This window comes from Molothrus aeneus, chromosome 3 (genome assembly GCF_037042795.1).
Source record: "Molothrus aeneus isolate 106 chromosome 3, BPBGC_Maene_1.0, whole genome shotgun sequence".
Taxonomy (NCBI): domain Eukaryota; kingdom Metazoa; phylum Chordata; class Aves; order Passeriformes; family Icteridae; genus Molothrus; species Molothrus aeneus.
Window position 1 is genome coordinate 113,441,463 of NC_089648.1, and position 24,651 is coordinate 113,466,113.

The 24,651-nt window shown below is 66.0% G+C and overlaps 5 protein-coding genes across 12 annotated transcripts; 3 read left to right on the forward strand and 2 right to left on the reverse strand.

Moving 5' to 3' along the window:
* Positions 1-256: 256 nt before the first annotated feature.
* Positions 257-7,439, reverse strand: EIF2B4 (eukaryotic translation initiation factor 2B subunit delta). 3 transcript variants are annotated; one of them, XM_066545990.1, is made up of 13 exons: positions 7,251-7,436; positions 7,114-7,157; positions 6,865-7,003; positions 6,165-6,374; positions 5,881-5,963; positions 5,591-5,682; positions 5,138-5,252; positions 4,792-4,868; positions 4,507-4,609; positions 4,189-4,316; positions 1,590-1,770; positions 716-896; positions 257-497 (listed from the first exon to the last, which is right to left on the reverse strand). In XM_066545990.1, exons 1-13 carry the CDS (start codon positions 7,270-7,272, stop codon positions 298-300), a joined length of 1,575 nt encoding a protein of 524 aa, XP_066402087.1. In that variant the 5' UTR covers positions 7,273-7,436; the 3' UTR covers positions 257-297. The 3 variants fall into 3 exon arrangements, with proteins under 3 accessions (XP_066402087.1, XP_066402086.1, XP_066402085.1); XM_066545989.1 differs by having other exon boundaries at positions 6,165-6,371; positions 7,114-7,439; XM_066545988.1 differs by having other exon boundaries at positions 7,114-7,438.
* Positions 7,440-7,588: 149 nt separating this feature from the next.
* SNX17 (sorting nexin 17) lies at positions 7,589-14,488 on the forward strand. Its single transcript, XM_066547705.1, has 15 exons — positions 7,589-7,741; positions 9,898-9,972; positions 10,168-10,285; positions 10,569-10,633; positions 10,713-10,823; positions 11,177-11,267; positions 11,443-11,530; positions 11,942-12,011; positions 12,109-12,201; positions 12,337-12,540; positions 12,837-12,959; positions 13,075-13,152; positions 13,330-13,404; positions 13,677-13,718; positions 13,807-14,488. The coding sequence occupies exons 1-15, from the start codon at positions 7,679-7,681 to the stop codon at positions 13,924-13,926; spliced, it is 1,416 nt and encodes a 471-aa protein (XP_066403802.1). The 5' UTR covers positions 7,589-7,678; the 3' UTR covers positions 13,927-14,488.
* LOC136555123 (uncharacterized) lies at positions 7,999-9,742 on the forward strand. 3 transcript variants are annotated; one of them, XM_066547708.1, is made up of 2 exons: positions 7,999-9,201; positions 9,232-9,742. In XM_066547708.1, exons 1-2 carry the CDS (start codon positions 8,441-8,443, stop codon positions 9,632-9,634), a joined length of 1,164 nt encoding a protein of 387 aa, XP_066403805.1. In that variant the 5' UTR covers positions 7,999-8,440; the 3' UTR covers positions 9,635-9,742. The 3 variants fall into 3 exon arrangements, with proteins under 3 accessions (XP_066403805.1, XP_066403803.1, XP_066403804.1); XM_066547706.1 differs by having other exon boundaries at positions 7,999-9,129; positions 9,160-9,742; XM_066547707.1 differs by having other exon boundaries at positions 7,999-8,985; positions 9,016-9,742.
* A 205-nt stretch (positions 14,489-14,693) lies between the features above and the next one.
* Positions 14,694-18,891, reverse strand: ZNF513 (zinc finger protein 513). Of its 3 annotated transcripts, none has more exons than XM_066545993.1 (3): positions 18,820-18,891; positions 16,105-16,698; positions 14,694-15,708 (listed from the first exon to the last, which is right to left on the reverse strand). In XM_066545993.1, exons 1-3 carry the CDS (start codon positions 18,857-18,859, stop codon positions 14,957-14,959), a joined length of 1,386 nt encoding a protein of 461 aa, XP_066402090.1. In that variant the 5' UTR covers positions 18,860-18,891; the 3' UTR covers positions 14,694-14,956. The 3 variants fall into 3 exon arrangements, with proteins under 3 accessions (XP_066402090.1, XP_066402091.1, XP_066402088.1); XM_066545994.1 differs by having other exon boundaries at positions 18,646-18,874; XM_066545991.1 differs by lacking the exon at positions 18,820-18,891 and adding an exon at positions 17,660-18,005.
* Positions 18,892-19,082: 191 nt separating this feature from the next.
* On the forward strand, positions 19,083-24,459 carry LOC136555124 (E3 ubiquitin-protein ligase RNF19B-like). 2 transcript variants are annotated; one of them, XM_066547709.1, is made up of 10 exons: positions 19,083-19,369; positions 19,634-19,720; positions 20,386-20,979; positions 21,386-21,561; positions 21,878-22,028; positions 22,780-22,942; positions 23,313-23,427; positions 23,532-23,666; positions 23,766-23,958; positions 24,089-24,459. In XM_066547709.1, the coding sequence occupies exons 3-10, from the start codon at positions 20,537-20,539 to the stop codon at positions 24,246-24,248; spliced, it is 1,536 nt and encodes a 511-aa protein (XP_066403806.1). In that variant the 5' UTR covers positions 19,083-19,369; positions 19,634-19,720; positions 20,386-20,536; the 3' UTR covers positions 24,249-24,459. The 2 variants fall into 2 exon arrangements, with proteins under 2 accessions (XP_066403806.1, XP_066403807.1); XM_066547710.1 differs by lacking the exons at positions 19,083-19,369; positions 19,634-19,720 and adding an exon at positions 19,856-19,877.
* The last annotated feature ends 192 nt before the right edge of the window (positions 24,460-24,651 follow it).

The window sequence follows — 24,651 nt, forward strand, 5'->3', positions numbered from 1 at the left end:
TGTCCCCCACCAGCCCAGCTCGGGGTCTGCCAGAAGCACACGAGTGCCACCAGATCTCCGAGGAGGGTAAGCCAGGGCCCATCGCCACACTGTCATCGCTTCCCCACAGAAGGGGCATAAGGACAGGGAAGACTCATCTATGGCTGCAGCCTGGAGTGGGAGGAGAGGCCCCTAGGAAGGTGCAGAGCTGTGCCAGCGGTGACATGGATGACATGGGTGCCAGGGCTCTGCCACACCACAGATGGCACACACAGAGTACTGGGGCCTGGTTTATTAGTGTCCATGCAGCTGCTCTGATTACTGATCCACATTCTTCACGCGCAGGACCACAGGCACTGAGGTGCAGGGGATCATGCCCAAGTCTGTGATGACCAAATCCACCAGGTCTGGGGGCGTCACATCATAGACCAGGTTAAGAAGCCGTAGGGACTTGTTCTCTGCCCAGCCCCCAAGCTGGGCCTGGCCCTTCCGGAGCACAATCAGGTCATCAGGGTCATCTGCAGAGAGTGGAGAAGCAATCAGGATCGGGAGAGGGACAGCACCTCTCCATGCTGCCCCTGGAGCAGCACACACCACCACCATCTGCCACGTGCCCCCGCCTGCAAGTGACCCCTTGCCCAGGAGGAGGGATGGCAGGGCCGAGCAGCCTGTCGTGGTCCACAGCAGGGACTGGGAGAGAAGGTGCCAGGTGGGGGGAAAGGGACAGAAGCCATACCCAGCTCATTGGAGACAAAAGAATCTGTCTGCACCCGCTCGCAGAACTTGTACGTCTCACAGCAGACGAGGACGGGCACGTTGTGGGCCTTGGAGACCAGCGCGATCTGCGAGGTGCCCACGCGGGACATGACGGAGCCGTTGGCCAGCAGAGCGTGGGCTCCCAGCAGCACCTTGGACACCTGCCGGGGAAACACAGGCTCTGTCAGCACCTTTGGTCACACTGCAGCCTCCCCTGTCACTGTGGTATTTTCCCTTTGCCAGCATTTCTTCTCCTGGGAAGCTGGAAAGCTTCAGCTTCTCCCTGTTTTGCTGCTTTGGAATGTGATTTGGAGATTGTTCATCCAGCATGTGAATTGTTTTAATTTAATGACCAATCATGGTCCAGCTGTGTCAAGGCTCTGAGGAGTCACGGGTTTCTATTATTCATTCTTCTTATACCTTGTGATGTATCCTTTCTCTTTCTTCAGTATAGTTTTAGTATAGCATAATATTATAATATATATAATATAATGTAATATAATGTAATAGAATGTAATAGAATGTAATAGAATGTAATAGAATGTAATATGATATGATATAATGTAATGTAACATAGTGTAATGTAGTATAATGTGATATGGTATATGATATAATATGATATAATAGGATATAATATATATGAGATGATATGATGCAATATAATATAACGTAATGTAATATAGCGTAATGTAATATAACATAGTGTAATGTAATATAATGTGATACGATATATGATGTAACATACCATAACATAATATCAGCCTTCTGAGCACTTGGAGTCAGATTCCCATCTCTGACCTCGTCCTGGGGGCCCTCACAAACCCCGCATTGCCCGGCCCGGGCAGGCCCCTCACCTCGGGCAGCACGTAGGAGATGGCGTTGATCATGACGTAGGTGCAGTGGATGCCGTGCCGGACCAGGCGGCGCAGCGTCTCGCGGCCCTCCAGGCGCGGCCGGCTGTCCACCACGATCACGCGGAACGCGCGGCCCTGCTTGGCGTGGGCGTCGCACAGCGTCCGGTTCACCAGCGAGGAGCTGCAGGGCGCCCTCTGGTCAGGAGCCGCCCTCCCGCCACAGCAGGCTCCCACCTGGCCACGATGCCACCCTCGTCCCCATAGCCACCCTCATCCCCACACCCACCCTCATCCTCATACCCACCCTCATCCCCACACCCACCCTCATCCCCACACTCACCCTCATCCCCACACCCACCCTCATCCCCACACCCACCCTCATCCTCGATACCCGCCCTCATCCTCGATACCCGCCCTCATCCCCACACCCACCCTCATCCTCATACCCACCCTCATCCTCATACCCACCCTCATCCCCACACCCACCTTCATCCTCGATACCCGCCCTCATCCCCACACCCACCCTCATCCTCATACCCACCCTCATCCCCATACCCACCCTCATCCCCACACCCACCCTCATCCTCATACCCACCCTCATCCTCGATACCCAGCCTCATCCCCACACCCACCCTCATCCCCACACTCACCCTCATCCCCACACCCACCCTCATCCCCATACCCACCCTCATCCCCACACTCACCCTCATCCCCACACCCACCCTCATCCTCGATACCCACCCTCATCCTCGATACCACCCTCATCCTCGATACCCACCCTCATCCTCGATACCCACCCTCATCCCCACACCCACCCTCATCCTCGATACCCACCCTCATCCCCACACTCACCCTCATCCCCACACCCACCCTCATCCCCACACCCACCCTCATCCTCGATACCCACCCTCATCCTCGATACCCACCCTCATCCCCACACCCGCCCTCATCCTCGATACCCGCCCTCATCCTCGATACCCGCCCTCATCCTCGATACCCACCCTCATCCCCACACCCACCCTCATCCCCACACCCACCCTCATCCCCACACCCACCCTCATCCCCCATACCCACCCTCATCCCCACACCCACCCTCATCCCCACACCCACCCTCATCCTCGATACCCGCCCTCATCCCCACACCCACCCTCATCCCCCATACCCACCCTCATCCCCACACCCACCCTCATCCCCACACCCACCCTCATCCCGATACCCACCCTCATCCTCGATACCCACCCTCATCCCCACACCCACCCTCATCCCCACACCCACCCTCATCCTCGATACCCACCCTCATCCCCACACCCACCCTCATCCTTGATACCCACCCTCATCCCCACACCCACCCTCATCCCCACACTCACCCTCATCCCCACACCCACCCTCATCCCCACACCCACCCTCATCCTCGATACCCACCCTCATCCTCGATACCCACCCTCATCCCCACACCCACCCTCATCCCCACACCCACCCTCATCCCCACACCCACCCTCATCCTCAATACCCGCCCTCATCCTCGATACCCACCCTCATCCCCACACCCACCCTCATCCTCGATACCCACCCTCATCCCCACACCCACCCTCATCCTCAATACCCGCCCTCATCCTCGATACCCACCCTCATCCTCGATACCCACCCTCATCCCCACACCCACCCTCATCCTCAATACCCGCCCTCATCCTCGATACCCGCCCTCATCCTCGATACCCACCCTCATCCCCACACCCACCCTCATCCCCACACCCACCCTCATCCCCACACCCACCCTCATCCCCACACCCACCCTCATCCCGATACCCACCCTCATCCTCATACCCACCCTCATCCCCACACCCACCCTCATCCCGATACCCACCCTCATCCTCGATACCCGCCCTCATCCCCATACCCACCCTCATCCTCGATACCCACCCTCATCCCCACACCCACCCTCATCCTCGATACCCACCCTCATCCTCGATACCCAACCTCATCCCCACACCCACCCTCATCCCCACACCCACCCTCATCCCCACACCCACCCTCATCCTCGATACCCACCCTCATCCTGGTGAGCACTGCCCCTCCAGAACCCTCCTGCCACGATGGCTCCCAGGGCACGTCTCCCTGCCCTTGCACAAGGACACACCCTGGGAAAGGTCTCAGCCCTCCCTGGAAGCTGCACTGACCTCCCTGTCTGTGACAGCACAAGGGACTCTGCCACTCCACACCCTCTCACCACACTCCTGGCCTGCACTGGCCTCCTGCCCCTGCTCCTTGCTCTGCCAGGATACACAGCATACCTGGACTCCTGCTGCAGCAATCTCTGGTTCTTTTCCCCACCTCTACTTCTTGGGATGCAAACTTCTGTATTTTTGCTTCCTGACATTTGACTTTGTTTCAGTTTGTTTAAAATCCAGTGAACAGCCCTGGCTGTTCTGTAAGTGCCCTGGGTGGAGGGAGCTCTGGGGGCTCTGGGGTTCTTGGAATCCAACTTCACACCAGGTAGGACAGTGCTGAGCCCTGTGCAGGACCAGCACAGCCTCACCTCCCACACTGCTCCATTCCCTGCTCCTACTCATGGGATCAGCTGCCTGTGCTCCGTGCTCACCATCCATACACCAGGATCACGTCGTGGTCATTGATCTTCTCAAAGGCAGACCTTGAGATGGCCTCAGCTGCCAGGACAATCTTCTCTCGCAGGTATTTGTCGATCACGTCCTGGAGCTTCTCCTTTGCCTGGGGAGAGACATCACATACAGATTTTCTTGCTCTCAACATCTCCCTGATTTGAGCCAGGTCAGCATCAGGCTCTTCCTCCTAGCAACAAGCTTTCAATTCCACTGCAGCACTTTCTGAGTCTGTATCCCATCCCTGCTCAGCTCCTGCACCCAGGGCCTGGAGCCTGCCACTGAGCAAGGCCACTCACCTCATCCTCTCTCAGGGTGTCAGGCAGGCATGAGATCTCCTTCTTGAGGAACTTGATGGCATTGCCCATGCTGGCTGAGAGAGGCCGGCACTGGTTCAGGAAGCTGCAGAAGAAATGGGCTTAGCTCCAAAGCAGCCTGGAGGGCCAAGACAGGGAGAGGGAGGGTGGGCAGGAAGGCAGAAGCCTAGGAAAGCCAGTTTGGGTGGACACCAACTCAGAGATGTGAACAATGGACCACACTCTGTGGAGCTTTGGTCCCTCTGCTCTGGCACTGGGAGCCCTCACCTGATGTGTGGCTTCAGCTTGGCCACCAAGTCCCGTGACAGCTCCTCGTTGGGGGGAGTGGAGTAATCCCGGATCAGCTGGGACAAGAAGAAAGGGAGTATGATCTCAGGACACACATGTTGGGGCACACACATCCTGCACAGCCTGACACGCCGCCTGGAGGGACAAAGGCTGCTCCAGGGACTCAAACCAGCAGTGGCAGTGCCACACAAGGACCCTGCCATGGCACAACCCAAAGGAAGAGGCTGAGGATGACTGACCACAGACACAGCCCCAGCAGTCAGGGTACAGAACACGCTCCTGCACGCAGCACACAGGCCCTGCTGCCAGGTGGCTGCTCAGGTACCTGTTTGAAGACCTCGAGCAGTGCGATGCAGCGGGCGTTGGAGCCGTTGATGATGCCCTGCGAGTACTGCAGGCCCAGGCGCATCACTGCGGGGTGGATCACTGTGGAGGGGATGCTGCAGGGACCAGGGGGAGGGAGCTGTCAGCACCTCTGCGGCCCAGAACACTCAACATTTATGAGCTCCAGCCCAACAACCCACGGGACGGCCCAGGAAGGGGGCTGGCAGCAACCTGAGGAGCCAGGCTCACCCCACAGCCCCCTCTCCTGTGGCCCTGCACTCTCCCCACAGGAAAGATATTGGGCTGCCCCTACTGCCACTCCCCAGAGCGAGCAAAATGTCCCCCACCACTCCATCAGGTGTATCCCACATGCAGGACTATGACACCCCTCCTCCATAGCCATTCTGCAGCCAGGCCAGCCAAAGCAGAGCCCTGGGCTGGGGAGGCCCTGTACCTCATCTGCTGCGTCAGTGGCTTCTTCCGGCTGTACTGGTGGAGGTGGGAGAACAGGTTGACCTTGGTGCCATAGTCCTGCCTCAGAGGTACCTGCAGCCAAGTGTGGTGATGGCTCACCCAGTGCTCTGCTTATTCCAGGGCCACCAGTCACACCCAGCACTTGCTCAGGGCATGCAAAGTTCCCCTCTGCCCTTCAGAGAGCAGGCCCTGGTCCCACCATGTGCCCCCCCAGGCCCTCTGCACCACAGCTGCCCCAGTGTGCAGCCTGTCACCCAGTCCTCCTCCTACCTGCTGCCTCTCCAGCTTCTTGGCCAGCTTCCTCTGGGCAGCAGGGTCATCCACCTGCACATGCTCCGGCAGCCGCTTCACCACTGCAAGGACAGCTTGGATGAGGCCAAGCTGCTTTGGTGCAGCCCCAAATTCAGGGAAGGCAGGGCAGCACCCAGGGAAGGACAGGCAGAACCCAGAGCACGGATTGATCACACAGGCATCCCCCGTCTGGGCCCACACCAGACCCTCCCATCTTGCTCGCCCACCCTCTGCTCACCACCCCGTGGTGCTGACAGCCTTACTGGACTGGGGCTCGGTGGGGCTCTGCCGGGGCTTGGCCATCGTGGCTGCCTGGCTCAGCTCTGCCTTCCTGGCCTGCTTCTGGGCGCGCTCAGCCTCCTGCTTAGCCCGGCGCTCCGCTCGCAGCTCCGCTTTGCTCTTGCCCCCCGCGGGTTTCTCGCCGTCACCGTGGCCATCAGCCGGGGCAGGGGGGGTCGTGGGCTGAGCAGCTGCTGCGCGGAGGAAGGGGGAGTCTGTGCCCAGTCTGGCCGGGAGATGCAGCCCAGTGCGAGGGGCAGCCCGCGACAGGGAGAGCCCTCCAGGCCCTCGAGGGGCTCCAGGCCCTCGGCACGGCGCAGCTGACTCGGCACGCCGGGGGTACGGCACGCCGGGGGTACGGCACGCCGGGGGTACGGCACGCCGGGGGTACGGCACGCCGGGGGTACGGCACGCCGGGGGTACGGCACGCCGGGGGTACGGCACGCCGGGGGTACGGCACGCCGGGGCAGCCCCGCGCTCCCGGGGCAGGGGACTGTATCTCTGTACTGCAAACCCCACAGCAGCGCGGCCAGCCAAGGGCTCAGACCGGAGCCCGGACCGGGGCTACATCCCAGGGGTCCCGCTGGAAGACACGGCCGGCTCCGGGCGCTGCCAGCCCGGAACAGCCGCGGGCCCGGCCCGGTGCTGCCCCGCTCAGGGCCCCGCGGAGACGGCGGCGCTCACCCCGCGGCTGCCCCGCTTCGGGGGGCGCACCCAGCTCCGCGGGCTCGGCCGACGGCCCCTTCTCGCTCCTCTTCTTCTTCTTCTGCTGCTTCTTCTCCTTCCGCAGCTGCAGCTTCTCCTCCCGGGAGAGCTCCGGCGCCTGTGGGCACACACCGTCAGGCGGCCCCAGCCCCGCTCCGCCGCCCGGCCTCACACCGGCCCCGGCCCCGCTCCGCAGCCCGGCCTCACACCGGCCCCGGCCCCGCTCACCTGCGGTCCCGCCGCCACTGGCGCAGCTCCCTCGGGGTTCCCATCTAGAATTCCGGGAGCGTGAGCGCGGCCGGGTCTCGCCCCAGAGCCAGTCCCGGTGTCCCGGAGCCGGTCCCCGTGTCCGGTCCCGCACTCACCCTCACGCTCCCACTCCGCCATGGCGCCGCCCTCAGCGCCCTCTGCCGGCCAGGCGGCGCCACATGAGCACGCACGTCCGCTCCTCTCCGTGACGCGGTGACGTCACCCCCGGTGCGGGCCGGTCCGTTCCCGGGGCTCCCTCCGGGTCCCGCCCCCCGGTCCCGTCCTGCCGCGGGCACGCGCTGCGGGCGCGCCTGCAGCCGCGGCGCGGCGGGGCCGCTCGGGGCGGGGCGGGCACGGCACGGCGGGGCGGCCCCGGGGCGGGCGGAGCGGGGCGAAGCGGGGCGGGCGAACAGCGACGGCCCCGGGCGGGGCGGAGCGGGGCGGCCCTGGGGCGGGCGGTGCTGCCGGCCGCGCCATCGCGGGGAGTGCTGGCCCGAGATGGCGGCGGCGGGAGGCGGGTAGCGGGGGCGCGCTCGGCCCGGCCATGCACTTCTCCATTCCCGAGACCGAGACCCGCGCCGGGGACGGCGGCGCCGCCGCCTACGTGGTGAGCGGGGGCCGAGGGAGCGCAGCTGTCCCGCAGAACGGAGCCGCTCCGCGGAGCCGAGTGGGTGGCGCGGCTCCTCGGCCCGGGTGCGGTGCGGCCCCGGTGGGGCCGTGCGGGTCCGCAGCCCCGGCGCGGTGGCGGGTCGGGATCAGGACCGGGAGCGGGACCGGGGCCGGGCGAGGCGGGCAGGTCCCGGCCCGCCGCCATCCCCGGCCGGCGCCCTGTGCCAGGGCCGAGCAGGGATCGGGCCCCGCCGCCCCCGCGGCTCCGGATCGGGCGCGGGAGGTCCCGGAGCAGCCCCGGGGGTGTCCGGACCTTGCCCTGCCCGGTGCCGCGGGCGGAGGCGGGCAGCCCGCTGGGGCCCCGTCCGGTCCCATCCCCAGCTCCGGCTCATCCTGGCCCGCCCGTCCGTCCGTTTGTCCCGGCTTCCTGTTTTGGTCCCTGCGCCGTTAGCGCCTCCGGAGCGGAGCCGGGACGCGGCCGCCCGGTGGCGGCGGCTCTCGAGTGCCCAGAGCCCTTCCCGGGGCCGGCAGAGCCCCCAGGCTGCGCGGAGGGTCCGGATCGCTGCTCTCGGGGCCAGGGTGGGCAGCCCTGGGCTTCAACACCCACGCTTGCTTCCCGTGCCGAAATCCCTGTCCGGGACCCTACGGTGGGGCAGCCCGGTCCCGGTGGGGCAGCCCGGTCCCGGTGTGAGCGGCGATGCAGAGACCTGGCGATCGGCGGGAGCTGCAGTTGCTCAAGGGCCTCAGGAGCAGGCAGCCCTCGAGGCATTTCGTCCTTGTGACCCCCCTGCCCTTTGCCCTCCGCGGCTGCCGAGGCTCCTCGGGCCTGGGGGAGAGCCCGGGGGCTGGGCAGGAGCTGTGCCTGATGGAGAGCCCTGATTTGAGCAGGTGTGGCTGCTCCCCGTGCCACTGCCGTCCCTCCCGGTGCCCCCGCAGCAGCCCCGGGGCACCGGGCTGGTTTGGGTGGGGAGGTGCCCGTGTGAGCCTCAGCCTGGCTGGGCAGTGCTCAGGAGCAGGAGGGCACTGGGGCATCTGTGGGAGGCTGGGGGCTCATGGCTATCCTCTCCCCTCCCAAACTGTGCTGTGGGGGTGGCAGGAGAACAGTGCTGTCCCTTGCTGGGACTCTCTGTACACGGTGAGCTGCCGGGAGCTGGACCATGGAGTTGCCAGGTGTTCCCTGTGTGTTCTGTGCTCTGCCAGGTGTTCCCTGTGTGTGCTGCACTCACAGCTGTGCTCTGCCAGGTGTTCCCTGTGTGTTCTGTGCTCTGCCAGGTGTTCCCTGTGTGTGCTGCACTCACAGCTGTGCTCTGCCAGGTGTTCCCTGTGTGTTCTGTGCTCTGCCAGGTGTTCCCTGTGTGTGCTGCACTCACAGCTGTGCTCTGCCAGGTGTTCCCTGTGTGTTCTGTGCTCTGCCAGGTGTTCCCTGTGTGTGCTGCACTCACAGCTGTGCTCTGCCAGGTGTTCCCTGTGTGTTCTGTGCTCTGCCAGGTGTTCCCTGTGTGCTCTGCACTCACAGCTGTGCTCTGCCAGGTGTTCCCTGTGTGTGCTGCACTCACAGCTGTGCTCTGCCAGGTGTTCCCTGTGTGCTCTGCACTCACAGCTGTGCTCTGCCAGGTGTTCCCTGTGTGTTCTGTGCTCTGCCAGGTGTTCCCTGTGTGCTCTGCACTCACAGCTGTGCTCTGCCAGGTGTTCCCTGTGTGTTCTGTGCTCTGCCAGGTGTTCCCTGTGTGCTCTGCACTCACAGCTGTGCTCTGCCAGGTGTTCCCTGTGTTCTGCACTCACAGCTGTGCTCCGCCAGGTGTTCCCTGTGTGCTCTGCACTCACAGCTGTGCTCAGCCTGTGGCATCAGCAGGAGCTGAGCCAGAGCTCAGCCAGGACCTGCTCCTTGTGAAGCCCTGGCAGTGGGGAGGGCTGTCCTTGTCCGTGGGGCTGCAGTGTGGCTCTGTGCTCCCCACGGCTGGGCAGACAGGGTTAGACCTTCCAGGTGTCCGGTGGCACATCTCTTGGGTGTGCTCACACTTCCTGAACCACTCTGACCTTCGGCAGGGTGCTCAGGGATATTGCCTTTTCCTGGGGGCTCCCTGGCATCCTGGGCAGCTCCTGGGGTTCCTCCAGCTGGCAGGGGCTGGCTCTGAGTGGCCTCTCTCCCTGCAGGCCTACAACATCCACGTGAACGGGGTGCTGCACTGCCGGGTGCGCTACAGCCAGCTCCTGGGCCTGCACGAGCAGGTACGGGGACACGGGGCAGGGCTCCTGCTCCCCACATTCCAGCCGGGTTCTGGGTGCCGCTGGGCTCCCACGGGGATCAGGGGTGCTGGAAGCTCTCTGCTCCCCTTGCTAGTCCTGGAGATCGGCGAGGGTGGGGACCAGGGCAGCCACTGTCCCTCGGGGGGCTCCTGCAGCAGCGCTCTGTTCTTGCCCTAGTTAAGGAAGGAGTATGGCGCCAACGTGGTCCCAGCCTTTCCCCCAAAGAAGATCTTCACGCTCACCCCAGCAGAGGTAGAGCAGCGCCGGGAGCAGCTGGAGAAGTACATGCAGGCTGGTAAGCTGGGCAGGGCACGGCCCATGGCTTCCTCCCTGCCCTGCTCCATTCCCTGTGGTGCCTCTTGCACCTCCCAGGGCAGCCCTGGCGTTTGATGGCCTCGTCCCCTGGGTGCCAGCTCCTGCCCCAGCCCTGCCCTGGCAGAGTGGGGCTGTGCAGGGGTTCCCTGGCTGGCCCAGCACGCAGTCTGAGGGCAGGCTGAGGGGCTGCACAAGGGCCAGGCAGGGGTGTGTGTCCCTGTCCCTTCCCACGGGATGCCTGACCGCTCGTGCCCCTCCTGCAGTGCGACAGGACCCGACGCTGGGCGGCAGCGAGACCTTCAACAGCTTCCTGCGCAAGGCCCAGCAGGTGAGGGCACACCTGGGGCAGCTCTGGGGCCCCCAGGCTGTGTGAGGGGCTGGGGTGCCAGTGCTGTTCCTCTCTGCAGGAGACGCAGCAGATCCCCACTGAGGAGGTGGTGCTGGAGGTGCTGCTCTCCAATGGGCAGAAGGTCAAGGTCACCATCCTGACGTCGGACCAGACAGAGGATGTCCTTGAGGTGCCACAGCTCTCCTGCTGGCTGGGACCAGCCCCTCCTGCTGCCTTCTGGGGTTTCCCACTTGTGTGGGGCTCTCTCAGCCTGGTAGCCCCCCCTGCCCTCCCCTCCCATCTGCCCACCCTGCAGCAGGGCTGACCTGGTGGGGCTGAAAGCTGGGAGCTGAAATGGGTGTGCTGCAGGGTGTGTCTGGGTCCAGACTGGTGTTTGGGGTCGCTGTTTCCTGGTTGCAAGGAGCCCAGGCCTGGCCACAGGGCAGCAGAGGTGCTGCCTTCCTGCTGTTGGGAGAATGCACATGGGCTGGGTCTTGCCACCATGTTGGGACTATATTGGGACTATGCTGCTCTTCCTCCCAGGCTGTGGCCTCCAAGCTGGATCTGCCAGATGACCTGGTTGGCTACTTCAGCCTCTTCCTAGTGAGAGAGACCAAGGATGGAGCTTTCTCCTGTGAGTAGAGCCCACTGTGGTGGGACATGTGCTGTGCCCCTGCCTGGAGTGAGGGCTGTGTGCTTGGGCCCTGCCCTGGCTGGGGGCACAGCTGTTCTCCTGGGGACACCCTGGTGTTGGGGGCCATGGGGCTCCTGCTGCCCAGAGGTGCTGCTGAGCCCTTGTTTCCCCGCAGTTGTGAGGAAGCTGCAGGAGTTTGAGCTGCCCTACGTGTCAGTGACCAGCCTGCACAACCCTGAGTTCCAGATCATCCTGCGCAAGAGGTGAGCGGGGCAGCATTGGGGTGGTGCCCAGGGCTCCCTGCTCTACAGAGGGACCCTCCCCTCCTGCCATTGCTGCCCAGGGCTCCCTGTTCCACACAGGGACCCTCCCCTCCTGCCATTGCTGCCCAGGGCTCCTGGATCCACATAGGGACCCTCCCCTCCTGCCATTGCTGCCCACTGATGCTTTGGCCCCCAGGAACGCACCTGAGCATCCCTGACTGTGACACTGGAGCAGGGGTTGCCCTGCTGTGCTCAGCTCATTCCTGCCTTCCCATGGCAGCTGGTTTAGGGGGGGAGCAGGGCACAGTGACTGATGGTTAGGGGGGAGCTGGTCAGACCACAGGAGGGTGATTTTCTCCTCACTGCTCTCAGGAAGTGGAGAGCAGGCTAACCCCTGTGGTTCCCTTCCAGCTACTGGGACTCGGCCTATGACGATGATGTGATGGAGCACCGTGTGGGGTTGAACTTGCTGTATGCACAGGTGAGGGTTGGTGTGGCACAGCCAGGTGAGGACAGACACTGTGCAGGGGCTCAGGGGGCTCCGGTCCCAGGTGCTCACCAACCTCTGCTGCCTGCAGACGGTGTCAGACATTGAACACGGATGGATCCTTGTCAACAAGGAACAGCACCGGCAGCTGAAGTCCCTGCAAGAAAAGGTCTCCAAGAAGGAGGTAGGACAGGGAACAGTGCCACAGCTGGGGCAGTTCTGGCTCTGCACCAGCCCTTCTCCATGTGTGGTACTGGGTGGTGTCCTGTTCCTGGCCCGGGCGGGCGGCAGTGCTGAGCACCCCTGGCCCTGCCTGCAGTTCATCCGCCTGGCGCAGACCCTCAAGTACTACGGCTATCTCAAGTTCGACCCCTGTGTCACTGATTTCCCTGAGAAGGGCTGCCACGTCGTCGTCAGCGCCGGCAACAACGAGCTCAACTTCCAGGTGCGGCTGCCCAACGAGCAGATCAAGGAGGGCAGCTTCAAGGTCACTCGCATGCGGTGCTGGCGGGTCACGTCCTCGGTGAGTGACGCCTGGAGAGCAGGGAGGGGGCTGGGGGGGCACCTCTTCCTAGGAAAGGTGCTGGCTCTGATGCCAGCTTCTGGCCCAGTAGGCCTGGAGAGGGTCTGAGTCATGCTTTGGGGCTGAGGGGATCATTGGTGCGAGGACACTGGAGGGGACCTGACAGTGGCAGAGGACTGGTGGGCACTGGGCGGGTGTCCCACACTTGGCTTGGTGCTGCCCTCGAGCTGCACTGGTGTCTGGGGAGCTGCTCCTTCCCCTCTGGAGGCTCCCAGCCTTGCTGTGTGTCCTTGCAGGTGCCCATGAACAATGGCCCTTCGGGGAGCAGCCCAGGGAAGTCCGAGGTGAAGCTGGAGCTGGCTTTTGAGTACCTGATGAGCAAGGACCGGCTGCAGTGGGTCACCATCACCAGCCCACAGGTAGAGCTGCCTGCATGGTGGGCTGGGGGTGGCTGTGAGGGGAAGGGCTAAGCCCTGCATAGGGTGTGGGAAGGCTGTGGGGTGCATAGAGCCCTGTGACACTTCTCCCTTGCAGGCCATCATGCTGAGCATCTGCTTGCAGTCCATGGTGGATGAGCTGATGGTGAAAAAATCTGGAGGCAGCATCCGCAAGGTGAGGGTTGGGGCTGGATGATGGCTCTGGAGTGGGATCCCAGCCTGGCCCTGTGACTTCCTAGGGCCTGGACTGGGTCCTGAGTGCTCCCCTCAGGATGGGGCCAGCATCCCAGGGCTGGTTATAAGCCCAGGGCTGACACGGGGCCCCTGTGGCTGAGCTGAGCTGCTCCTGCAGATGTTCCGACGGCGGGTGAACGGGGCCCTGCGGCGCTCGGACAGCCAGCAAGCTGTGAAATCACCTCCGCTGCTGGTGAGTGGGACCCTGCAGCCCTGGGCAGGGGACACGTGCAGTCACAGGGTCTGATGTGTTGTGAACCAGAACTCACTGCATCCAGAAGAGGCGCTGCCCTGTGGCAGGGCTGGGGCAAGCCCAGAGGACAGCAGGGCTGTGGTGCCCTGCTTCCAGAGCCCTGGGAAGGGAAAGAGGTCCTGGACCAACTCAGTGAGCCAGACTCCCTGGGGATGGAGGGGTGGGTGTTGTGTCCCATGACCCTGTGCTGCCCAACTGTGCTGTCCTTACAGGACTCACCTGATGCCTCCTGGGAGCCCATGGCCAAACTCTCGGTGAGTTGTGTGCGGATGCACCAGAGACCTCAGGCTAAGCGGGCAGGGGAGCTAGGGCTGTCCTCATTACCATCTCCCTTCTCCACAGAGCAAGCTCACTTCAGTCAGCCTGCGTGGGATCAGCCACTCCTGCTCTGCAAACGACGTGGGCGCTAACGACTTCCACGGCAATTACGCCTTTGAGGGCATTGGCGATGAGGATCTGTAGTGCCCCCTTCCCAGGACAGCCCCGGCCTGAGCGAGGGCCTTCGCTGAGGAATGTACGACCTGCAGCCAGGTTGCAATCAACGTGCCTCTCACCTGCTACATCCACCTTTCCCTGCTCCCCGGGGCTGGGAGCTCACCCCCAGCCCGCCACTGCCTTCGGGGTGGGGGCAGCTGAACTCCTCCCGCTGCTGGCTCCAGCTGGGAGAGGGCTCGTTTGACCTGAACAGTTGGCCCGGGCAGAGCCCTGGAGCTGCAGTGCAGGGCCTGGCCCGGCCTGGGGGCAGAGCTGCTCCTGTCCCAGCTGGGAAGGCCTGGCCCAGCCCGGGGGCAGAGCCAGGCAGGCTCCATAATGCCAAATTAGCATTTAGGTTTGTGCTCCAAGACAGAGTGCAGTAAGCTGTCTCGGGGGCTCCGCGCAGAGTCCCCTCTAACCCGCTCATAGACGCCAGCATAATCTAGGCTTGTAACCACGTATCTCCTGCTGCTCAGCCCGACAGAGCATTAATGGACAGTAACTGATGTTTACACACTGCAACAATGATTAAAACGGATCCTGATTGGTACCAGGCTGTCTGTTGGGGGGTGGCTGCTGTCCCTCCCCTCTCGGTGCCAGCCCCATGCTGTCCTCCTCTGTAGCAGAACAAGGCCCCCAGGGTGAAGAGCAGATAACAAAACTGACTGTTTAATGCTTTTATACACAATATAAATTACACCGACCAGCACGGCGACAGCCATGGAACCAGTCCTGTTCCCCCCTCCCCCCTTTTCCCCAAACCCCGGCAGAGGAAGGCTCCGGCAGGCAGAAACAGGCAGCTGGGGTGGCTGGGGATGTGGCCGTGCTGCCACATGGGCAGGGGTCAGAGCCACTGGTCGTCACTTCACCCTGCCCAGGCAGGACGGGGTTGCCAGGGCCCCAGCGTGCCTCTGGGCCTGGTGCAAGGCAGCCCTGAGCCCCCGTGGAGGTGCCCACCTGTCCTCCCTCCCCCAGGGAGGGCAGGCACCCCAGGCCCCCTGCCGGGCTAAGTGCTGTCTCAGGGCAGGGCCGTGCCCACGGCTGGGGGCGCCAGGAGGGCTTTGGCATTGCGTGGGTTCACCCAGCTCTCGGCCGTGTGGCCGTGGATCTTCTGGTGGCGCTTGTAGTTGTCCCAGTGCCCAGTGGTGTAGGAGCAGTCCCGGCACTGGAAGGGCTTCTCGCCCGTGTGCCGCAGCATGTGCCGCTTCAGGTTCATGCTCTGGTTGCAGCTGTAGCTGCAGAGGCTGCACTGGAAGGGCTTGTCGCCTGAGTGGATGCGCCCGTGACGCTTGAGGTTGGCCAGGTTGCCGCAGGCGTAGTCGCAGAGCTGGCACTTGTAGGGCTTCTCGCCCGTGTGCACGCGCTGGTGGCGCTTCAGGTTGTCCAGGTGGGCGGAGGCGTAGGGGCAGAGCGGGCAGGCGAAGGGCTTCTCCCCGCTGTGCGTCTTCATGTGCCGCGCCAGGTGGTTGGGGTAGTGGGTGACGAAGGGGCAGAGGCTGCAGGCAAAGCCCTTGTCCCCGGTGCCCTTGCGGGGGCTGGCACCCGGCTCGGTGCCCAGCACCGCCAGGCTGCAGCGCCCGCACACCTGCTCGGCCAGGCCCTCGTCCTGAGCGAAGCCGTCGTCCAGCACCAGCCCGCACATGCGGCACGTGAAGGGGAAGAGCAGCTCGGGCAGCGCGGCCGCCTCCTCGCCCCGCAGCCGGGCACAGCCGGGCAGGAAGGGGCCGCTGCCGCTGCCCACGTGCAGGCTCAGCTCTGGCAGCAGGGGCTCTGCGGGACAAAGAGACGGGGCTGTGAGCTGGGTGGCACAGTGCCAGTGAGGACTGGCTCTGTGACGAGCCCCAGTGCCAGCGAAGACTGGCTCAGTGAGGAGCCCCAGTGCCAGCGAAGACTGGCTCAGTGAGGAGCCCCAGTGCCAGTGAGAACTGGCTCTGTGAGGAGCCCCAGTGCCAGCGAGGACTGGCTCTGTGACGAGCCCCAGTGCCAGCGAGGACTGGCTCAGTGATGAGCCCCAGTGCCAGTGAGGACTGGCTCTGTGACGAGCCCCAGTGCCCCGGTGAGCCTCGCAGTAGCTGACTTCAGGTCAGTGGCAGGATCTGTGCCCTGTGCCAGCCCCAAAGCCCCCATGGTAGCTCTCCCCACGTCCCCACACCCTCCCACCTTTACCTGGGTCCTTGTCCCGCCGGTGTGGCCCCTCGCCCTCAGGCAGGCGGTGGCTGAGCATGTGCCGCTTCAGGTTGCGGCTCTGGTTGCAGCGGTAGTCGCAGGCGGCACACTGGAAGGGCTTGTCCTGGCTGTGGACGCGCTCGTGGCGTTTGAGGTTGCCCAGGCTGCTGCAGGCGAAGCTGCAGCCCGTGCAGCGGTACGGCTTCTCCCCGGTGTGCGTGCGCAGGTGCCGCGTCAGGTTCACCAGCTGGGCAGAGGCGTAGGCACACTGCGGGCAGGCGAAAGGCTTCTCCCCGTTGTGTGTCTTCATGTGGCGCTTGAGGTGGCTGGAGTAGTGGGAGGCGAAGGGGCAGAGCTGGCAGGAGTAGACGATGCGCTGGCTGCGGCCGCCCTCGGCGCCGGCGCACTGCAGGCAGCTCTGGCCCAGGCTGGCAGCCAGCTGCAGCCCGCACTGGCGGCAGGGCAGCGCGGCGGGGCCCGGCTCGCCCCCCTCCTCGGGGTCGCTCTCCACGCTCAGCTGCTGGTACCCGGAGGAGCAGTCGTCGTCGCTCAGGGCGTACGCTGGGATAGCGATCTTCCCCACCAGTGTGTCTGCTGAGAACACCGCAGGGATGGGGCGGTGTCAGCCCGGCTGGCCTGGGCACTGCCCCTCTGCCTGCACCCCCGTCCCACCCTGGGGCACCCAGGAGGAGCCCACCACACTGTGCACTGCACTGAGGAGCCCCACAGCCACAGCCTGTCCCAACGCCCTGCTGAGGGCCTGTTCTGAGTGTCTCAGGAAACCCTGACACTTCTCATGGCTGGCCAGGACCCCGGCACCAGGAAGGGTGGGAAGATGGGTGGATCCATCACCCACCGGCACTGCTGGGCCTGGGGGGTAGAGGGTGGTGGGCACAGCCTGGCCCAGGCTGGAGAAAGGGGTGCCCATAAAGCTGCTCTGTGCCCCTCTCACTGTGGCACTGCCCCAGCCCTGGGGGTTGCAGCTGGTCACACTCGCATGGCTGGCACCAGGGAGCTCCAACACCAGCCCCTTCCATCCTGCAGGAAACATTCCCCTGCCCCCACAGAGCCCTGTCCGGTGGCAGCAGAGGGAAGGCTGTGCCAGGCTCTCAAATGGAACTTCCCAGCTGGGCACAGACTCATCCTTCTGCAGCCCCTGTGCTTCACAAGCACCCCCAGGCTCAGGGCTGGAGGGGCAGCTCAGCAGGACCAGCTGAGAGCCGTGCCCTGCTGGCCCCGTTCTGTGCCTGCCCTGCACCCCTGGGGCCTGTCAGGCTCAGCAGCTGCCCACTGTCCTGGGACCACCCTGGACTGTCCCCCTGCTGCTGCCACCCGGGCTGTGTCCAGCTGATGAGGCTGACCTAAGCTGTGGGACAGGGCAGCCCCTCCAGCCTCCCCAGCCCTTCCACAAGCACTGCTGGAAACACAGACACCAGAAAAGGGCATCCTGCCAAGGCCTGGCTCTTACGGGGGAACTCCTGACCCTGGCCTAAGCCCCCCCCCCAAAGGACCCTCTTTCTCCTCAGCTCAGCCCCAGCCACACCAAGGGACCCACCTGTGCCCTCGGGCCAGTCCCACGCTGACCGAACCCCTGTCCCCTCAGGCCAGCAGTGCCACAGCATCCACAGAGCACTGTCCCCTAAAGGGCCGTGTCTGTGCCCACATGGCACAGCTTGTCTGTCCTGCCTGGGTCAGTGGGCTGAGCTAGTCCTGCTCCCAGGCTGGGGTTGAATGGGAGGACAGATATTCCTGGTGGAATTTGTCCCCAGACCCCCGGCAGGCTCCCAGGGCTGCCAAGCAGCCGTTCCAGGGCAGTGAAGCAGAGCCCTGGGAGCAGCCCCATCCCTCAGTGCCAGAGCAGGACACGGCACAGCCCAGCAGCCGCCGAGCACACGGAGCAGGGCACAGCCCCGGGGGACAGCGGGGGGACGGGCACGGGGCCGGACAGTCCGTGCCTTCCTCTCTCGCCGTTCCGTTCCCGCGTTGCTCGGTGCCCGGGGCGGGGAGCGCCTCCCGCCAGTCCCGTGAGCAGCTCCCTGGAGCTGAGCAGCGCTCGCTCCTCCGGCTGCCTCGGCCGGGGCTGACCAGGCTCGGGAGCCACGGCGGGACAGGCGCTGCCCGTGGCACCGGGCCGGGGCGCCGGGGCTGAGCGCGCTCCGTTCGGCCCGCAGCGCCGAGGGGAGCGGTGGAACGGGACCCCGGGGCTGAGCGCTGCGCTGGCTCTGGGATGAGCCCGGCCGCGGGGCGCGGCCCCGAACCCACCGCGGGGACGCGTCGTGCCCGGGCCCCTGGCGGGAAGGAGCGTTCGGGGATCGGTGCCGGGGGTCAATGTCGGGCGGGCGGAACCCACCCCGGGGCCCCGTCGGGGGCCGGGCCTCCCCCGTGAGAGGAAGCTCCGCTGGCGACCGCGCCGGGCGGGCCCATGGCAGGGCGGGCCCGGCCGGATGCGCCGAGCGCGGGCCCGGTACGGCCCGGCTGGGCCGCGTCGCCGCCGGCGGGGCTGCCGGAGAGGGGCGGCGTCCCCGCGGGGGCCGCACGCACCTGGCGGTCCCTTCTCGGAGGCCGGGCCACGGCCCAGTATCAGGTCCCCGGGCAGCACCACCGCCGCTCTTGCCGTCTCCTCGGTGCCATCCTCGGCGTCCGCTGCAGCGCTCCGAGCGCCGCGGGTCCCCGCCGGGCCGCCGCCGCCGCCCCCCGGGCCCGCCGCGCACTCACCCTTCACCGGCTGCGGGTGGCTCTGCTTCCGCCGGGGCATCGTGGCGGGCCCCGGCGCCGGCCCGGCCCCGCCGCCCACCCGCCCGCGGCCCGCCAGCCGCCCCCGCCAGCCCGGGGCGGCCGCCGCCGCCCCGCCTCGACCGGACACTTCCGCTTCCGCTTCCCCCGGGCGCGCGGGGGCAGGGCCGGAAGCGCCCGCGCGACCCGGAAGCGGAGCGGGCGCGTGCGCAGAGGCGGTGCCGCCCCCGGCCCCGCCCGCCCCGCGGCCGCGGCATGAGGGGAGCGGGCCCGGGCCCGGCGGGGGCGAGCGGCCGGGGCGGGACCGAACACGGCACACGGCACACGGCACAGGCGGGCAGCGCTCGGGGCTCGGGCGGGATAGCAGCGGCTCCGCCCCTTCCGGCCGGCGGGAGGCGGTGGCAGCAGCGGGACCGGGGCCGGGACCGGGGCCGTTGCCAGTCTCTGCGCCCCTTCAGGGGCGGCTACGGCTTTTCCCGCGGTGCCCTCCGGGTCTGGCCCCGCCGAGCAGCGGCGCGGAGGGTAGGCCCCGGTGAGTCCTCACCGGTGTCCCCGCGCGGTCACACCGGGGACACCCGGGGCTTGGCCTCTCGCCCGCTGGTCCCGAGCGCCGCTGGCCGGCCGGTGCCGCCGTGCTCTGGCCTGTCCCGAAGGAGGCCGGTGTAGCCCAGCCGTGTCCCCGGGCTGTGCCATCCCCACCCGCGCCACTCGCGGGGCTCTCCCGGTGGCTCCGCTCCGCCTCCGGGCTGCGTGAGCCGCGCTCGGCCCTTCACGGATCGCCGCTGTCCCTTCGCAGGTCCCACGGGCGCTGCGGGTGCCGGGCTGGGCCGTCCCGGGGAGCCGTGGCCGTGCCGTGCTGCCAGCGATGATTCCCCGCTGACAGGTACAGCCCTGGCCCTCTGTCGCTCCCCGGTCACCGCGGAGATCCCGCCGCTGCCCGGCTGCCCCTGGCCTCTCCCCGGGAAGCGCCGTGTCCCCCGGGAAGCGCCGTGTCCCCCGTGGGGATGCAGAGCCCCCCGGTGCCCGGCCCAGCAGAGCAGGTGTGCTGGGGCGCCTCAGCCGAGTGTCGCTGGTTCTGGCCCTGGCACGGGAGTGCTCCGTGGGCTGTGGCAGCGCTGCTGCGGTGGGGAGGGCAGGGGCAGCTTTGGGGTGGACAGAGGGAAGGACCACGGGCAGGGAGTGTGCTGTGGCCATGGATTTGTGAGCTCTAAGCGAGGGAAATGGACACATTTACCCCACTGCAGGAATTGCCTGTCTCCTGAATGAACTGGGTCCCTCGGCTAGTGAACTGCAGTGAAAGGTGCTTTAGCCATGTGTCACCCTGGGGAGGGGCTGGGTGTTGTGTCACCCTGCCCTGTGCCTGGGCTGGCTGTCTCGGCGTTGGCCACTCTCTTCTCCACGCTGGGGATTTGGGAGCTCCGTGGTTCCTGGACCCATCATGCAGAGCTGAAGGAGGCAGGATGGTCCTGCACTGAGGGGCAGAACAGGCTCGAGGGCTGTTCCAGGCACAGGCTGGCTCTCAGTTCCTCTCTCTCTGTTCCTCTGCAGGCTGAGCGGCACCGACTGCGCCTGGGGATGGCTCCGCTGCCGCCCGTGGTGAGGCCCGGGTAGGAGCCGGGCCATGGGGGCTGCAGCCGGGCCAGCTCCTCCCCGCTGCCCTCCGTAGCTCACGGCAGCCCTGGCCACCCCGGCGGGCGCCATGGAGCAGCCCACGCGTGTGCCCGGGCCCCGCCGCCTCCTGGGCTGCTTCAGGAGGAAGCCGCAGCCCGTCGGGGGGGAGACACCGCCAGAACCGGAGCCGCCGGAGCCCGAGGAGCCCCGGGTGGTGCTGGCCCTGGGCGAGGGCCGGGCGCTGGAGGAGTGTCCCCTGTGCCTGCTGCCGCAGCCCCCCGAGGCGTTCCCCAGCCTGGGCTGCTGCTCGCACCGCTCCTGCCGGGGCTGCCTGCAGCAGTACCTGCGCCTGGCCGTCACCGAGAGCCGCGTGCCCGTGGCCTGCCCGCACTGCCCCGCCGCCATCCAGCCCCACGACGTGCACCGGCTCCTCCCCGAGCCCGCCCTCCGCGACAAGTACGAGGAGTTCCTGCTGCGGCGGCTGCTGGTGGCGGATCCCGGAACCCGCTGGTGCCCTGCCCCTGACTGCAGGTACCGCAGCACGGGCGGGAATGCGGGGTGGGCAGCAGGCCCTGCCCGTGTCCTGTGAACCCTTCCCAGGCTGGGCTCCCATCCCTTTGTCCTGTCTTGGGCCGGGTGTGCCCGGGAAGTGTCCAGTCCTGGTCTGGCTGCAGAGCCTGTGCAGCTCTGTCTGCCAGGGCCGGTGCCCTTGGCTGTGCCAGGTACTCTGTGAGCCCCAGGGCTAAGGCTGCTGGACACGGTGGGAGCCCAGCTGAGGGTGGGTCCCAGCTCTCCTGAGCCAGGGCTGTGGCTCAGCTCAGTGCAGGACCAGGGCTGGCACGGCCCAGCCTGGCTGTGCGGGAAGGGGTGCCCTGCTCTCCCCCAGCCCCAGCTGGTGCCCTGCTGTGCCCCAGCCCCTGCTGCCTTCTCCCCACAGCTACGCTGTCCTTGCCCATGGCTGTGCCGAGTGCCCCCGCCTCACCTGCGGCCGTGAGGGCTGTGGCACCGAGTTCTGCTACCACTGCCGGCAGCCCTGGCACCCCGAGGGCCCCTGTGCTCCACCGACCCCCAGCCTGGCCACGCCCTCAGCACAGCCCGAGGAGCCGGCCCACGGTGAGGCCACCCCGGACAGGGGTGGGAGCAGCAGGGCTGGGGTTTGGCACAGCCCTGTGCCCCTGTGCCTCTGTGCCTCCTGCGTGGGGGGCTGCTGCAGCCAGGTTCCAGCCAGAGTTCCCTCTGCTGCATCTCACAGCCCCGCTGTAGAGGGACCTTGGCTCCCCCCATGATTCCTGTGGGATGGGACAGGCTGGGATGGATGCACACTGGGACAGGGACAGGCTGGGATGGATGCACACTGGGATAGGGACAGGCCTGGGATGGATGCACACTGTTCTGTCCTGCTCCCCCATCCCATCTTGTCTCCCCCCAGCTGAGGCCGAGGACATCAAGGTCTGTCCTCGCTGCAGCGCCTTCATCATGAAGATCAACGATGGCAGCTGCAACCGCATGAACTGCACGGTCTGTGGCTGCCTCTTCTGCTGGCTCTGCCTGCAGGAGATCTCTGATGTGCACTTTCTGAGGTCAGTGCAGGGCCTTGGGGGCTGGGGGCTCTGATAGGAGCTGGGGGTCTGTGGGACTGCCCTGGGCTGAGGCTGGGGGCTCTGATAGGAGCTGGGGGCCTGTGGGGCTGCCCTGGGCTGGGGCTGGGGGCTCTGACAGGAGCTGGGGGGGTCTGTGGGACTGCCCTGGGCTGGGGCTGGGGGCTCTGACAGGAGCTGGGGGGTCTGTAGGGCTGCCCTAGGCCGAGGCTGGGGGCTCTGACAGGAGCTGGGGGGTCTGTGGGACTGCCCTGGGCTGAGGCTGGGGGCTCTGACAGGAGCTGGGGGGGTCTGTGGGACTGCCCTGGGCTGAGGCTGGGGGCTCTGACAGGAGCTGGGGGGGTCTGTGGGACTGCCCTGGGCTGAGGCTGGGGGCTCTTACAGGAGCTGGGGGGTCTGTGGGGCTGCACTGGCTGAGGCTGGGGGCTCTTACAGGAGCTGGGGGGTCTGTGGGACTGCACTGGCCGAAGTTGGGGGCCCTGGCAGGATGGGGAGCTGGGATGGAGGCAGCCAGGCCCTGCCCCAAGTTTGGGGTTAGCCAAGGGGAGCAGGGTGCTCTGTGCTGCTGGCTCTGGCAGGGCTGGGGCTGTGGGAGGCAGCTGGAGCTCAGGGTTGGGAGCCTGGCTGCCGGCTCTCAGGTGGGCTCGTGGATGTCCCTGACGTGGGGCCAGGCTGTGCTGGTCTCTGCTGCCACTCGCAGAAGCCGTGGCTCAGCCCCGCTCTGTGCCCACAGCCCCTCTGGCTGCACCTTCTGGGGGAAGAGGCCATGGTCCCGGACCCGGAGGATCCTGTGGCAGCTGGGCATGGTGCTGGGAGCACCCATGGTCATCTCCCTTGCTGCAGGCGTTGCTGTCCCTGTCATCACCATTGGGATCCCCATCTACATGGGTAGGAAGGTACTGGCAGCTGTGGTCCTGCTCCCTGCTGAGCCTGGTAGCCCATGGCTCTTGGCCTGGACAGACCTGCAGTGCTCCCTGCTGCCCTCAGCACATCCCTGTGCCACCCCTGCCTTGCCAGGACCTTCTGCTGCCCCCAGCAGCCCCTGCCAGTGCAGGTGTGCTCAGCCTGGGGAGTGGGTGAAAGGAGGAAGGGTTCTAGATGGGCTTTCCAGGAACACCTGTGCTGTGGTGGCGGTGCTGTGGTGGCTGCCTGTCCCCGGGGAGAGGGAGGGGTGGCTGTGGCTGGAGCTCTGCCAGGCTGGGAAGGGTCTGAGTCCCTGGGGCTGTGTCTTTGTAGTGCCCTTCACTTTTCTGTCTTGTCCCCGAGGTGCTGGGCCAGAGCCGGCGGAGCAGCCTCTCCGGGTGCCAGCAGTGCCTCTCTGTCACCAGCAGTGTCCTCCTGTCTCTCTTTGTGTCCCCCATCATAACAGCTCTCACTGTGGGTGAGTGCCGAGGGCCCTGCCCACGGTGGGGGTGGCACCGTGGGGGATGTCTGGGGCCAGCAGGGCTGGGCTGGGCTGGGCAGTGACCCTTTGTGTGCCCACAGGTGTCGGCGTGCCCCTGGTGCTCACCTACGTGTACGGGACCGTGGTGCTGTCGCTGTGCCGGAGCCGCTGGGGCTGCAGGGACGGCCGCGCGCCCGGCGACCTCGGCGTGGTGGAGCTGGACAACCTGGCCAAGCGTGGGTCCCGCAGAGCTGGCAGGCCTGGCCTGTGCCCTCCTGTGCAGCGGGGCAGTCCGTGGCACGGCGTGCTCTCTCTCTCTCTCTCTCTCTCCACAGTGAACGAGCTGTGGTCGGCGCTGCCCAGCCCCAGAGCGGCCGAGGACGGAGCTCCAGACGCCGCCGCCTCCCTCTCCCTGCCCAGCAGCGGCCGCAGCCCGCGCCCGGCACGGCCACAAGGGGACAGCCAGTCAGCCAGCACGGTGGCCCTCGCTGGGAGCATGCTGAGCGAGGGCCAGGACACCTCTGACAGGTAGGCAGGGTGCCGAGAGGCTGGGGGTGGCACATCCCTTCGAACAGCGTCCCTGCTGTGCTGGGCAGGGATGGGGCTGTTCCCCTTGGGGCCGCTGCCCTCAGGCCGGTGTCTGTCTGTCTGTCTGCAGGGAAGGCGTCACCATCGAGGTGGAGGTGTCGGTGGAAGCGGTGCCACGTTCTGCCCGGCAGCAGAGCCTCAGCAGTGCCCTGTCTGGGCAGAGCCTCTCTGGGGACTCCCTGGGAGCCACCAGTGACAGGGGCAGCTCCGTGGGTGTCCCTGTGGAGTGATGGGGGCCTGAGGGGGAGAGTCCTGATCCACACACGGGCCCTGTGCCCTCCTGTGGCAGAGCCAGGCCCCCTCTGCCAGCACACCCAGCCCTGGGAGCTGGGTCCTGGGCGGGTGCCAGCTGCACCCAGCACTGCTGCACCCTGCACTAGCCCTGTCCACCCCTTTCCCAGAGGCACCACTAGGAAATAAAGCCGCTCTGCTTTCTTTTCACTAGGAAATAAAGCTGCTCTGTCTCCTGTGGCAAAAGTCCCCTGACAGCATGGCCCCCTGGCAGCCCACTGGTGTGCACGACAGGCGTTACATCTGACCTGGGTGAGGAAGAGGCCACCCAGGTGATGCAGGGGTTATCTGGAGTGGCCTCTGCCCTGCCTGTACCAGCTGATCTGCCCCAAGAGCAGGCTG

Excerpts from the sequence above, each read along its gene's own strand:
- EIF2B4 (XM_066545988.1), bottom strand. The coding sequence starts at position 7,272 with ATGGCGGAGTGGGAGCGTGAGGGTGAGTGCGGGACCGGACACGGGGAC. Across the intron at positions 4,610-4,791 it reads AAGCTGAAGCCACACATCAG|CTTCCTGAACCAGTGCCGGC; the intron begins GTGAGGGCTCCC and ends TTTCTTCTGCAG. Across the intron at positions 498-715 it reads TTTTGTCTCCAATGAGCTGG|ATGACCCTGATGACCTGATT; the intron begins GTATGGCTTCTG and ends CACTCTCTGCAG.
- SNX17 (XM_066547705.1), top strand. The coding sequence starts at position 7,679 with ATGCACTTCTCCATTCCCGAGACCGAGACCCGCGCCGGGGACGGCGGC. Across the intron at positions 7,742-9,897 it reads GCGGCGCCGCCGCCTACGTG|GCCTACAACATCCACGTGAA; the intron begins GTGAGCGGGGGC and ends CTCTCCCTGCAG. Across the intron at positions 10,824-11,176 it reads AGACAGAGGATGTCCTTGAG|GCTGTGGCCTCCAAGCTGGA; the intron begins GTGCCACAGCTC and ends TCTTCCTCCCAG.
- LOC136555123 (XM_066547708.1), top strand. The coding sequence starts at position 8,441 with ATGCAGAGACCTGGCGATCGGCGGGAGCTGCAGTTGCTCAAGGGCCTC. Across the intron at positions 9,202-9,231 it reads TCACAGCTGTGCTCTGCCAG|GTGTTCCCTGTGTGCTCTGC; the intron begins GTGTTCCCTGTG and ends GTGCTCTGCCAG.
- ZNF513 (XM_066545994.1), bottom strand. The coding sequence starts at position 18,859 with ATGCCCCGGCGGAAGCAGAGCCACCCGCAGCCGGTGAAGGGTGAGTGC. Across the intron at positions 16,699-18,645 it reads CTCCGAGAAGGGACCGCCAG|CAGACACACTGGTGGGGAAG; the intron begins GTGCGTGCGGCC and ends CGGTGTTCTCAG. Across the intron at positions 15,709-16,104 it reads CCGGCGGGACAAGGACCCAG|AGCCCCTGCTGCCAGAGCTG; the intron begins GTAAAGGTGGGA and ends TTTGTCCCGCAG.
- LOC136555124 (XM_066547709.1), top strand. The coding sequence starts at position 20,537 with ATGGAGCAGCCCACGCGTGTGCCCGGGCCCCGCCGCCTCCTGGGCTGC. Across the intron at positions 22,029-22,779 it reads TCTGATGTGCACTTTCTGAG|CCCCTCTGGCTGCACCTTCT; the intron begins GTCAGTGCAGGG and ends CTGTGCCCACAG. Across the intron at positions 22,943-23,312 it reads CCATCTACATGGGTAGGAAG|GTGCTGGGCCAGAGCCGGCG; the intron begins GTACTGGCAGCT and ends CTTGTCCCCGAG.